The 14,215-nt window shown below is 42.5% G+C and overlaps 1 protein-coding gene across 15 annotated transcripts in view; it reads left to right on the plus strand.

Moving 5' to 3' along the window:
- The window catches only part of cadpsa (Ca2+-dependent activator protein for secretion a), a 583,962-nt gene that overhangs the window by 388,846 nt on the left and 180,901 nt on the right, over positions 1–14,215 (plus strand). For 8 of the 15 annotated variants that reach the window (XM_086001517.1, XM_086001514.1, XM_086001512.1 and 5 more), the window contains exons 13-14: positions 3,076–3,263; positions 4,217–4,387. In XM_086001517.1, coding sequence (XP_085857643.1) covers positions 3,076–3,263; positions 4,217–4,387 — 359 coding nt within the window. The remainder of the gene's footprint in view (positions 1–3,075; positions 3,264–4,216; positions 4,388–14,215) is intronic. The other 7 variants (XM_086001521.1, XM_086001525.1, XM_086001520.1 and 4 more) reach the window with 1 other exon arrangement.

Genomic DNA, 14,215 nt, shown 5'->3' on the forward strand with positions numbered 1-14,215 from the left:
TCCAGGCCTGTCTCCATCTCTCCTGTAACTCTTCCACTCCTCCCACGGCACCTAAACGACACCTAATGAACTAAAAAAGCTGTGACTGTGACCGTGAAGTGTTATTCCTCTTTCACCTATCTGAAGCCTCTGACATGGTCAGCCACGACATCTTCCTCCACTGCCTCCTTTGTTGTCAGCTAAGTGGGACTGCAATTGCTTGGTTCCACTCTTACCTATCCAATCATAGCCACAGCATCTCTACCAAAGGCTTCTCTTCCCACCACTGCACTGTAATCTCTGGATTCTCCCTATGATCCATCCTTGACCCCCTTCTCTTCCTCAAATACATGCTACCCTTTGGTGACATCATCTGTAGATATGGGCCTTGATTTTAACTCCTCACTGACTTATATTAGCTCCCAGTTCCGCAATGTGTCAAATTTCAAATTATGTTTCATGATTTGAAATCCTCCGTGACTTCACCTCTCTCTATCTCTGTAACCTTCTCCACCACTACAGTGTCCCGCTGAACTCTCCATTCCTCTGACACTGGCCTCTTCTGCATCCTCCCTTCCTGTCATCCCATCATTGGCGGATGCGCCTTGAGTCCCCTAGGCCCCATGACCTGAGAACCCCTTCCTGAACCTCTCTCTCCTCCTTTAGGACCTATCCTTAAAACCTATTTCTTGTTCCAAGCTTTTGGTCATCCCTCCTAATATGTTTTTTCAACTCTCCATCCATTTTTTCCTCATGTTTCTGTAAAGAATTTTGGAACGATTTTCTACATTAATGGGCTATATAAAAAGGTGTTAAATAAAAACAGAAAATGCTGGAGAAACTCAGCAGGTCCGGCACCATCTGTGAAGAGAGAAACAGAGTTAGCGTTTCAGGTCGATGACCTTTCGTCAGAACTGGAAAAAAGCAGGAAATGGAACAGATTTTTAAGCAAGTGAAGAGGCTGGGAAATGGGGGAGGGGATGAAAGGTGTTAACTTTGGTAGCACTCTTGGTTACGGGTTCAAGAGCCAGTCCCAAGACGTGTGCACATAATCTAGCCTGATACTTCAGTTTAGTACTAAGGGAGTGCTGGGGTGTTAGAGGTGCCATCCTACAGATGGGATGTTAAACCAAGGCCCTGTCTACCCTCTCAGGTGGGCATAAAACATCCCATGACCAGAGCAAGGGTGTTTCCCCAATGTCCTGCCCAACATTTATCCCTCAACCACCACCACCACTAAAACAGACTAGTTGGTCATTTATCTCATTGCTGTCTGTGGGAACTAGCTGTGTGCATATTGGTTGCTACTTTTGCGTACAGTATGACAGTATTTCATTGACTATGAAGTTGCTTTGGAACGTCCTGAGGACATGAAAGCCACTGTATAATGCAAGTTCTTTCTTAAATGAAAGAAAGAAAGACTTGCATTTATATAGCGCCTTTCACGACCACCGGACATCTCAAAGTGCTTTACAGCCAATTTACAGCCAAATGCAACTTCTTGTTGTTGTTGCTGTGTGTATTCATTATTTATACTTCTAGTGTACTGATTTTGTCACTCAGATTACTAAAAGTACTACAGTATAGCCTTTACTTATAGTGAATAAAATCAGTATATTTATCAATTCACTGGACCTGGGTTTGAGTCGAGCCCAGACTATTGGAATTAAAGAGGGTAACTTTCAATTGCCAGATGCCTGTTTTTCACCTGAAAATCAAGGGGGCACTTTGGCCACCTCATGGGTGCAAATTTTCAGGGGTCTTGTAGATGGGCGAGCAGCACACCTGTCTGTTTCCAGCGGGATGGTGCTTAAATATGCAAATTGGGACCCTACTTTTAATTTCGAGTACAAATGGGCAGAGCATGAACTATGCACATTGTGCCCATTTGTACCAGGCGGTGAGCGGCCTAACCAATGATCCATATAGGGACCACCAGTAGCCACTCCACAAAAGGCCCAGAGTGGGTGGGATTTTTTGTCGGGCTAGGAAGAGCACTCCCGCTCCTCCTGGCTCCACAAAATTGCCGGCCCATGGGCACCCTCCTCGGGATCGTCTTTCTCTTCCCTCCCAGGCCCGATCTGCTGGCCTGCTTAGTGTAGGAGCCAGCTGCCTTCCTGCTCTCCCTCAAACGATGAGCTGCAGCAAAGCACTCGTTTGTTGCCCACATCTCGGCAGATACATTCAAATGAGGCCCAAGCCTGAAAATAGTTTGGGTCTCCTGACGCTGAATACAGGCTGTACCTACCTGATGCCCACTTCAGGCAGAAGTCGAAAATCCCCCCCACCCACCATACACAAAAGCTCCAATTTTAACTCCAGGCGGATTCCCCTCTCAGGCCCAAGTTAAAATTACAGTTGGGTCTCAATGATGTCATCGGGCCGCAACATGCATCTGTAAAGAAGGACCCTGTTGGCTCCGGGCGCGTGTCCTTGCTGCCCGCTCAGGAGAGTGGGTTAAAATTGCAGATGTTGCGATCATGGCGGCTTTTGGACAAGTAAGAGCTGGGGCGATTTTAACTACCCACCCGCCAGGTTTCTGCTGAGTGAGTAGGGTTAAAATCGCCCCCTCTTCTCTGCCAGCTGTAATCTCCTGGAATTTGGGCAGTCTCAATCCAGTGGGTACAGGTCCACAGAACAAAACTGCTCATAATTTGTTACAAGTTTGCACCTATTTGTCATCTCAAAGTAGAAGAGTAAAAGGAGCTTCATTTTACAAATGGCTTTGCCATAACAGAGCTTACAATGCTTGATACTCAAAATGAGAAATTGTTCCATTCCGAGCAGCAAATCCCTCACGTTGATGAACACAAAATTCCCCCCCAAAAGGTGTTGCATTTTACTTGCAGCACACTATTCCAGATGCTGAGATTTAATTTTACTATAAGCTTTCATAAAAGCTTCTGTTCAATAAATGTTTCTGTTTTCTAATGTAGGTTTCTGAATGATATTTTAAATGGTATATTAATTATCATTACAACTATTTATTGATTCACATGTCTACTGTAATATAAATAGTGTTCCAGAGAGTCATTTAATAACATCAAATCTGTTTACAAAACCTTTTCTGAAAGATTTTGATTTTCTATTCCACAGGGCTGGTTTAGCCCTGGCCAGGTGTTCGTGCTGGATGAATACTGTGCACGTTATGGAACCAGAGGCTGTCACAGACATCTCTGCTACCTCAATGATTTGCTTGAAAGGGCAGAAAATGGAGCAATGATTGACCCAACCCTGCTTCACTACAGCTTTGCCTTCTGCGCTTCACATGTTCATGGCAACAGGTAGAGTTCAGTAACAATGTAACGTAAGAGACCATAGTCATTCTGATGAACAAAACAGCGGGCTTTGTATTAGCCTTATGCCAGAGAGATAAACATTTACATTCCAATATTTGTCAGCGTTAGACAAGAAGAAAATTAATTCCTGAGAACACAAGAGGCTCTTTTCCATTCAGTGGTTGTACTCATGTTTTGCATTCCCCACTGACACATAACATGGTACAAGTACAGAAATACCCTTCTCATTGTCTTTGTTTTATTTCCAAACAATATGTTTCTCAGACATGCGACCTGTATGTATTATCCATGTTGTTTAAAGTATTACATGGAGGTGACACTACCCAAATCAAACAGTAGAAGATTCACTTAAAGTATGGAATGTTCATATGGTGGGAACAAATCCCATAAATAGAGCACATTATAGGCAAGTATGCAGACATCTCTGATGCTGTGTTGAAGTGTACAAGCATATGTTCATAGTGTAGGCTGCACAGTACAATAGAAAATGTTCTTTTTATAGAAAGATTGTTATAAGAATTTGAAGTTGGTGATCTCTCACATGCTGCAATTTAGAAGAATCAGCACACACTCCCAACATGATAGATAAACGATGTTTCAGTGGCATATTCTAAAATACTCTCTGTATGGAGCCATGTCACTTTTTATTTAAGCATAATTAAGTTCCATTTGGAGTTACTGAACACTTCATGTAAACTAATGCTTCGGGATATGCCGGCTGATTCTGCAGAAGATATATATTTCATTTCGGTTGGATTTTTTTTACAGGTGTAACTCTGGTATTAGAAGTGCTTTTGGTGGCTTCTGGTTTCCACTCATTTATTCATTATTCCTTTCTCATGTTTTCTTTAGTTTGTTGTACTTTGATTTTTCTTTATTTCTTTCATGCTTCCTTGGTTCTGTTTCTGGCTCTCTACAAACCAACCATCTTTTTAAAGTGTGAAAGTGCCAGAATTACTTGTGTCACAGCCAAGTGTAGATGGTGAGGGGGACAAATCACTCAATCCCTCAGCAAATGAGCCAGAGAGTGACCCAAAAAAGGACAGAAAGGACTCTAGAAAAGGTTCTAAAAAGGAATCCAAGTTGCAACCAAAACCGGAGCCAAAAAGGTAAGTGCCCTTTTGTGCACAGTTAAAGGTGGTGTTAAGTGAATAGGAAAAGCTGCACTAGTTTACATAGTAACGATGGTAGCAAATATGAGCAGAAGACGTGGCAGCAGGTACCTCTATATGCGTATGTTTTCTTTCCTGTCCGTATTGATTTTTTTCTTTATTTCCATTCTTTAATTTCCTCCTCCCCTTGCACTACACTATATATCAAGACGATGACCAAGAGATCTTTTCCAAGACCTCTGCTATTCTTGCTCTGTAGCTGGCCTTAAGGAGGTGTGTGATTAGTCCCTAATTCACTTGACCTCCAATTCTTTGATTCTCCTTGTGGGTAGATGCCTCATTTTTGTGCTGTGCTTAGCTCTGACAGTTGACATCTCAGAGTTGCTATGTAAAGAATTACAAAGGCAAAGCATATCCCAACATAGCAAATTGGTACACCAATTCCCTAAGTCTCTAAACCACCCAAGCAGTTATGTTGACGCATTCCTTATTCACTTTTACATATGTCTAACATCACTTAGTGTTTGATATGTTGTGTTATATAAAAAGTGCTCTTGAAGGATACCTACATAGGATAAAGAAAACCTCTTGTAACTGAAGTCTGTACTGTTGAAGTAACACATCCAAAGCTAGCTAGAAAGGTCAACAAGCCAGCTTCACGTGTCACTGTTTTACAAGTGATCCTTTGCATAAATGCATCATAAAAAGTTAGAACAATTATGAGATGCCATGTTCGCAAAAACATGGACTTAAAACAGAAACACTGATGTTAATGTGGAAGAAAAATGTGTAGGTACTAGAAATGGAGCAAAGTCATATCTGAATATTAGCCTTTAACCAGTAACCTATGTCTTATTTAATCATCGTGCTGGTATCCATGGTCATGAGTACCTGTGCATATAGAGATTCACAGAAGTAAATGACAGGTAACATTTGGTAGTCAAACTTAAAACTTAAAATCATAAGAAATAGTAATTTTAAAATTGAGATCATTAGAATACATCTAAGAAAGCAAAAAGTTGTTATTCAAGCATCTGATGGCTTCAGTTGAAATAGAAATGTAGCCATTTATATTAAAATAAACAGGGTCAAATGTAGGTCTAACTGCATGTAGATTTTAATATGTGCTAGGGATAAACATTATCTTTTCATGTGGTGGAGTTGCAGTAAGTTGTCTGTTTGTATTGTGTTATTATTGGGTCAGACAGTGAGACAACAGTAGCTTGCAGTCAGTCAGAGAGTAGAGAGCGAATGTGATTCAGATGTTACAGGACAGCCTGAAGGTCAAGACTGACAGAATGACAAGCTGTCACCAAGAAGAGACTAACTAGCTGGTGTCCTAGGTTCCAGTACACTGAAATGGTCTTGCTATCTGATCAATGTCAATGTAGAAAGTAACAAAGGTTTCTGTACAAAAAATGTATTATTATTTACAAACCTTATATGACATATTAAAATTATTTGACCTATGCGATGCAAAGGGTTTACATGCATACTTTTTTGGGGGAGAGCGTTTAGAAAATTGAAAAGAAATGGGTACATTTAAAATTAGGAAACACAGTAACTATTATGAATGGAGCAGACAAACAATGAAATTAATATTGTTTTAAAAAGTAATATTTCATAACTTCATTTAAATCACCTATACAGAAACATTTTTGTAGCATATTCCAATGTAAGACAGTTGCAAATCTGTGTAAAAAGTATTTCCCCATTCCTTTTATATGAATAATAAATATTGACAGTAGCTCGAATGATGTATAGTATTTTGTTTTACTATTGCACTACTTTAGTTTTTAAAATTCAGATTTAATTCTTATCATTAAACCAGATTTTTATATAATCAAACCAACTCTGCACCCTCAAACACATTAAATTTCTCTTTCTAATTTGCCAATCATTTTGTAAGAAAGATCCACTAAGCCACGAAAGATATAAAAAGTAACGTAGCAGGGGCTTGGTTATTTGTAAATTTTGATAAAAAACATTGGAAATTTTATTATTTGTGACATGGCCCAAGATAGGAGACTGTGAGGAGAGTGAAGCTGACAGAACTGGTGCTAACCACTGTGATAAAGACTTGAAAAGCAACCAACATGACATGTTTCCTATCACGCTGCCGAAAATGTCATCTTTGTGAACGACAGTGAGAAAATGGTTTGCCGAAGTTTTGAAAGGTAGAGTCGAAAGATGCTCATCATGTCAGATGTAATATAGTGCGCAGCTGTTTGAGAAAGGAAATCCTAGTGGCCATGACGGGTTTCAGTTGGCAGGCCCTCCGAGACATTGAAACCACTCCAAAAGTGGCTACAATTGACCTGTGGATTGTACTACTCTTGTAGTCAAATACTCGGCTCCCATCACTAGTTCTGCCACATAATAGCTGGCTGTTCACATCTGCTTTGGGGAAAAAAGCTTGGATTTCTACAATTATTATAAACAATTAGAATTTAAAAAAGGAATCTAGTTTAAGATTTTGATGCATTTATGTTTTACTTTCCTTTATTAACACACAGAGTCCCTTTTAAATGTACTGTGGAGATAGTAGCTTGACTGTTTTAAGAAAGAAAATCCAGTCTAGTCTTTCCATTTTCTGAACAATACCATAAATGTCATTTTGTGTTAAATGTTCATCACAGCTTTGATCTCAGGTACCCAAATGTTCTGTAACTGAATGTGCTGGGAGGGATTTCCATTGCACTGTAAGATTAAAGCAAATGTACACTAGGTACAGTTAATATTTCCAGTGTGCAAATATTGATTCTTTTTTGTAGGTGATAGTCCATTTTCATTAATATCTTAGTACTGTAACGCTTTAATAATTAGCACTTTATTAGCAGATGAGAATTCCAAATCTCAAACCAAAGGTTTCGTTTAATGATTTAAAGATCTCATCTTTTTCTATTTGAATAAAAAAGAAATGCATCACATGGCACTTTTAACAGTAGAAGGGATGCGTATTCAGAGTTGTAAAGCCTTTATTCCAACATGTATATTTTTTGGTTTGTTTCGACAAACATCATTGAAAGGTCTTGAAAGCATAAGGCATATTTATAATGTTATATTCACACTGAGATTTATTTTTACTGTATTTTAAAAGGGCGTAGCTTCTTACAATAAGCTTCACCAAAATAAGTGTAAAAAGAATTTGCTCTCCGAGCTCTAGAATAGGATTTCATGTGGGATGATTTGTCGTATTAACAGCTTTCTATCTTATTGGTCACTGCAGCACTGCAGTATAGATTGTAATTTCTGAGCCTAAGGTCACAATTGATGCTTGCAAATAAAGAGAAATAAAGCTGACCAATTAACCCCTGACAGGAGGTTTATTAGAGGTTCTGTAATCCCTTATCATGCTTTTGTGTTGCCAAACAGGCTGGTGCTGGGGATTTGCACAGCTTAAAGTGTACACTGAAGGAGGCCTATGGAAAAGGACTGTTTATTCTATTCACAGTCGACTCACACTACAGAAAGGGAGACTGAGCTAGTGTAGACTGGATAGTAAAATACAAATCCCTCTACTTTGCTTTTGACTGAAGAACCTGGTAATGTTGTTTGTCTGGGCTGTTGCTTCCTTTCGTGAAAGGATTAGGTCGGCCTCTTTCCCTCTTATTATGGATTATTGGCTGGTGTAAATATTCAGGAACTATCCATATTGTTTAGCCTGAAGTTGTGAAATAATAAGGAAATGCTTATTTGTGCAGGACTGAATTTGTTCTCTTTTATAAAACACACTTCATCCAAAACTTAAGCCATATGGGAAATAGCCTGGGAAAAGCAACCTTCTCGTAGTTTTAATGATATGTTCCCTGCTTACTAAGTGGAAGAGGTCAAAAAGTGGCACTGAGTATTTAACGCAAAGATATTTGAATTGTGCAATGAAGATTTTTTTTTAAACCTTCAGTTTGTCATCTTTAAAATCCATGAACAAATGTAAGGCAAAAATGCAGATTTTCAGTTTTTACATTTTTTGCTCTTTTTAATTCAATGAAGATGAAATACACCCTTTAGATAGCTTAGATGCAAAATTTTATATTCACAGTTTACAGCAGCACAAAGTATGCTTAAAGCACTTCTGTTAGTGCTATCATAATAGTATGACAATGTTCCAGTAGTGTGACTGCAGGTTAGCCTCTGCAGCAAGGATGATTTCTTACGGTGTAAAACTGGGAAGGAATGGCACCGTCAATAGAAAAGAAAGTTATTTTATGTCAGCATGCTTTTCTCATCAGAAAATGGGCCAAACTTACAGCCCTGCCACCCAGCGGGCCAGGGCACTAGCGGCCTGAAAGTGGAGCGTAGTAGCTTACCGCCAAGTTGACCATTGCCGTTTTGCTGGGGTCCTTTGAGTAGGTGGCACAAAGAAAACACAAAGAGCTGATTTAAATATTTAAATCAGGGTCTTATGATGGCAATAGGATTCTGATGCCAGTTCTGGACTGCACTGGGCACGACGTATCAGCTGGAGGCTGGGCCAACGAGGAGACGAAAGGTAAGTTCGGCTATATCTTTGTGGAGTCAGGAGGAGCAGGAATGCTCCTCCAGACTTCATAAAACCAGGCTGGGCCGCTGGTGTTCTCCCTTCCCCCCACCCCCTCCTTCCCCAATATCAGGCTAGTATATTACCCCCATTCCCATGTGCCCCAACAAAATTAGGGCTCAAGGGATTGGGGGTAATATACTAGCATGGATTGAGGATTGGTTAATGGACAGAAAACAGAGAGTAGGAATAAGCGGGTCATTTTCGAGTTGGCAGGCTGTAATTAATGGGGTACCGCAAGGATCAGTGCTTGGGCCTCAGCTATTCACAATTTATATCAATGATTTGGATAAGGGGACCAAATATAATGGGCTTGATTTTAACTCAGCCGTCAGGCGGGCTTTGAGGCATGTGGAGAGTTAAAATCGCAAAACCTGGGGGTCGGGACTGTAGTGTATGTAACCGTCTACCTTTAAGAGACTATTGTATGTAACCGTTCACCTTTAAGAGAACTATTTTAGGTGTGGCACTACTTGTTTGGCTTCTGTATACGGTAATACCGACGGTGACCACACCGGTATATAAGTGCTGTGGCATGATTTATAGGGCAGATTCGCCCTGACCTTCGAATAGTAAAGTCCTGTTTGTTTGTTACTCCTGAAGTCTGTGTCGTTATTAACTGCACAACCCACAGACTTTACAGTGGCGATGAGTCCGATCGTACCCTGTGGCAAGACTACCAAAGCAACTAAAGAGCGTCGAAGAGAGGCAACCGCCCTCGTCGTTCTGCTGGGAGAAAACACGAGGCTGCAGCAATAGAAAGGAGGAAGACTTTAGCAACAAAAGCTTCCATCAGCAACAGGCACTGACTGTCCCTTCTGCCACGGTGCGGAGTGAGCCGATCAGCAGGAAGCAAGGCGGCCACGGAGACTGTGAGTAAGGGAAAGTGTAAAGAATATCCGGAGGATAAGGGCTGTGCACTCGACCACGGTCGAGGGGGAAAGGAGCTGGACGGAAAGTCGGGTCCAACGGCGTCGTGAGACAGCCAGACCGCGATCGGCGGGAAAGCCGGGCAGCGACCGAAGCCACGAAGCGCTGAGATCGGGAGCGTAGGCGCGGGAAGAGAGAAACTCAGCCGCAGCCGGGGAGGGAAGCACCGGACTGCGAGAGGGCTGGGAGGCGAATGGGAACCGAGCGTGCGGGAGAAACAGAGCCGACCAAGGGAGACTGTGCGAGAGCCAGTCCAGCGGCGAACTGTTCTCCGCCAACGGGAGTACCCAGCGCTGGTAGAGCCGAGCGGGCGGGAGAGAGAGAGACAGAGCCGAGCAAGGGGAGAGAGACTGCGCGAGAGCCAGTCCAGCGGCTGAACTGTTCTCCGTCAACGGGGTGTACCCAGAGCTGGTAGAGCCGTGCGAGCGGGAGAGAGAGACAGAGCCGAGTAAGGGGAACTGTGCGAGAGCCAGCCCAGCGGCTGAACCTGTCCGCTGTGGGGAAAGCGTACCCCTCCCACCAGGGAAGAAACGCGGGAAGCCGCCATTAGGCGGAGAAGACGACAGACGCGGGAAACCGCCATTTTCACGGGAAAAGCCGCCATCTTAGAAAAAAAAAGAAATAATAATTTAAAGAAATACTTGTGTTGTTCCCAAAGAGAGGAAGATGCCTAAGCGTGGTAACATCAACGATTTTAATTCCGAGATAGAAGACTGGGCCACGTACGTGGAACGCATTGAGATCTATTGTGAGGCCAATAAAATAGAAGAAGATGACAAAGCTATAACCTTGCTGAACTCGATGGGCGCAAAGACATACGGGCTCTTGAAGCATCTACTAGCACCAGCTAAACCGGCGGATCAGACTTTCGATGATATTGTGGCTGTCCTGAAGGACCACTTGAACCCTACACCGTTGATGTTGGCTGAACGATTCAAATTCTATGCGAGAACGCAACGGAAAGACGAAAGCAACGCAGAATACTTGGTCGAACTGCGTAGACTAGCGAAATACTGCCAGTTTGGAGGGAATCTGACAGAGGCATTGCGAGACAAGTTCGTGTGCGGGTTGGCAAAGGAAGGAACGCAAAAGCGACTACTCGAAGAGAACGACCTTACACTTGACAGGGCTGTCCTTATTGCAGCATCGCACGAAGCCGCAGCGAAGGGAACTGCGGAAATGCAGCTAAAGACAGCAGCACTAAGTGTGGATCAAATTACCTCGACAACAACAAAATGCTATCGTTGTGGGAAGACAACACACGACCAGAACCAATGCTGGTTTAAGAACCAGGAATGTAGGAAATGTGGCAAACTGGGTCACATAGCTAAGGTATGCCGGTCAGGGAAGAAGACCAACAACCAAAGGACCAACAACCAAAGGAAGCCATCACAGGAAAGGTACAACAAGGTACACAAGGTGGCTGAGAAGAGTTCAGACGAACAGAATTCAGACTCAGACCCAAACGGCCAGGAGCTGGGTAGTCTGAGAATTCACAATGTGAGTAAGGAAGCTGACCTACAAACTATCTGGGTCATGCTGAAAATAGCTGGAATCCAAGTGAAAATGGAGTTGGACACTGGATCAGCTCTATCAGTCATAAATCGAAGGGATTACCACTGGCTATTCTCACATATACCCTTAAGAGATACCAAGTTCGTATTGCAGACATACACGGGGCATAAAGTATACCCCATGGGAAAGATAAGAGTCAAAGTGAGAGATAGGGGTAAAGAACACCCAAGAATGAACTTATACGTACTACATGAGGGAGGACCACCACTTCTATGACGGGAGTGGATCAAGAAAATAGACATGGAATGGCACTATCTAAAAGCCACAACGAGTGAGGACTCGGTGCAGACAAGCAGCTCAGATTCTGAAACGGATGACGATAAGACCAACCCAAATATGAAAGACAAGGCTGAAATGGACTTGCCGACGAAGGTTGGAAAAACGAAGGCATGCATAAAGGCTTATGCTCCAGAGAAGAACAAAGTTTCAGAACAGAACTCCACCGAACAACGACAACAATTAGAACAATTGAGTTACCGTCTCGTACAAGAGATGAAAACAATGAAAAAGTTCTATGACACCGAATGGGAGAATCTGGAAAGACAACAGAAGCAGCTAGCTCAAGCAGAGAGCGACCATAGAGCCATCGTGACCAATTACCGATCACATCTCCCTTATGATGTTCAGGAGTTAGAATATTTGCATGATCTAGAGATACAGCATAAAGGCAAACCACGCTACACTGAGGATTTTGTTCTGCAATTGGAGATGGAGCTAGTGCAGGCAAGGTTAAGAGAAGCTGAATCGCAGTGTGCACTTAAAGAGATGCAGAAAAAAATCTTGGACATAGAAAAGAGAAACGCTTCTTTACCTGATGAGAATAATGTGGCCATGTTGCAAGAGGAGCTTATAGGGGCGAAACTGAAAGAAGCTAAGCAAGGGATGTTGGAACTTGAAACACAGAACCAAATCAGCAGTAACCAGCTATGTCGAGCAGAGAAGGAGTGCAATGGTCTACAGGAGAAGGTGCAATATCTCTCAGCCCAGAATAAGGGACTACTCACTCAGTTAAATGAAAGTAAAGGGAAAATGGCTGAGATAGACTGCAAGAATAAAGAAGATTTGATGGCAGTGAGACTTCGAGAGGCAGATAGCATAGCAGCCTTGGCTGAACTCCAACAGAAAATTGCGAAAGAAGCAAATGAAGAGGAATCTTCAGGAAGCCAGGATTTTATTCCAGTTCTTCTCTATGACTCCTTACAAGCAGAGTGTGAGAAGTTGAAAGAACAGTATGAACAGGCCCAGGCTACAATTCTGGAGGGGGTTAACTCGGCAACCTCCGAAAAGCTAGTTTCAGTAGAAGCATATGAGCAACTAAAGGTTGAACATGAGCAAGAAGTCCAAAGGCTGCAGGAAATTCTTGATGAGCTCAAGGCCAAGACAGACTCATCGGTAGAAGTTCCATCCATAGAGGAGAAATTAGAGGTGAAAGACATGGCAGAACATGAAAGGCAAGATGTCCAAGAACTCAGAAAATTATTGAAGGAAACCCAAGACAAATATGAGGCGGCAATGACCGAGGTTCAACAACTTGAAGAACAGATTCAACTGGGAACCCGTTCAGCGGAAGAAAAGGAAACTGTAAGAAACACAGAGACTGTAAGACATGAGCTAGAGAGCATCATGGCACAAGAGCTAGATAGCATCATGGCACAACTTCTCCGAGCGCTGAAAGCCAAAGTCCAAGAGGAAAAGAAGGTAAAAGCATTGGAGGAAAAGGTGGATGAAATGGAGAAGACTCTGATTCACAGTGTTCCCGCGGAAGAGTTAACGGTCAGCCAACTCCTTCATATGTTGAGGGACAAGACTCTGCAATGGGAACAATCTGAACACGAGCTTCAATCTTCAGAGGGAAGGAGTTCGGAGCTCTCAAAAGTTACGGATATAGCTGAGGGTGCAACACGGATTTTACTGGGATGCCAAAAGTACGCTGAATCACGTCAATGGGAACAACAGACTGTTGAAACAGATGCTCCAGTAGAAGGATTGAATAGCCCGATCAATCAATCTCCGATGGAAGGGGAAGTATTGAAGTCATTAGTGAAGGATTTGCAGGAAACCCAGGAAGAGTGGGATGAATATGAACACATAAAGAAGTCTCTTCAGGAAAGATGTCTAGGGAGGGAACAACAGTCGGCTAACGTCCAGTTGGGTAAGGAAGAAGTAGCAGGTCCTCTCGCTAGACTAGCTCAGGATGACACCGAATATTACCATGACCTGTTGAGTGACACGGAATATTACGAGGACTTGGTCTGCCCAGCTTGTGATGAAAACTCCCAAAGTGCAGAAATCAGGATGAAGCACTTAAAGTCTAAAGAACATAGGGAGATGGTGGCGCTACAGCTGGCAGCTGATAAGGGAGCCCCGAGAGTCTCCAAGAAGCAAAAAAGGAAAAGACGAAGCCGAAGCTGATAACCATCTAAATCATTATTACTTCTAATGGGAAAGTAGGGAAAAATTACGAAGGCAGTCCAGCTGTTTGTAAAAGTCAGCACTGCTGGTTCAGCAGGACGGAAGTTCATGCTGTTACGTCAAGGGAAAGACTATTGGATGAGTCACGCTAGCAATGTGAACCGGCTACACCACAGAGATATTGTTCGGACCGAGTCAAGACCAGAGACTGAATCTGTGAACTGTTCCCACAGAGACTGAACCTGTGAACTGTTTTCCGCAGAGACTATATCTGTAAATTGTTTTACATGAAGTTGAATATATGTTATGTTTAATGGGGAATACGTATGTTGTAAGCTAAAAAGGGAGGATTGTAGTGTATGTAACCG

This window comes from Somniosus microcephalus, chromosome 11 (assembly GCF_052327205.1).
Source record: "Somniosus microcephalus isolate GS21.2 chromosome 11, FLI_Smic_1.0, whole genome shotgun sequence".
Taxonomy (NCBI): Eukaryota; Metazoa; Chordata; class Chondrichthyes; order Squaliformes; family Somniosidae; genus Somniosus; species Somniosus microcephalus.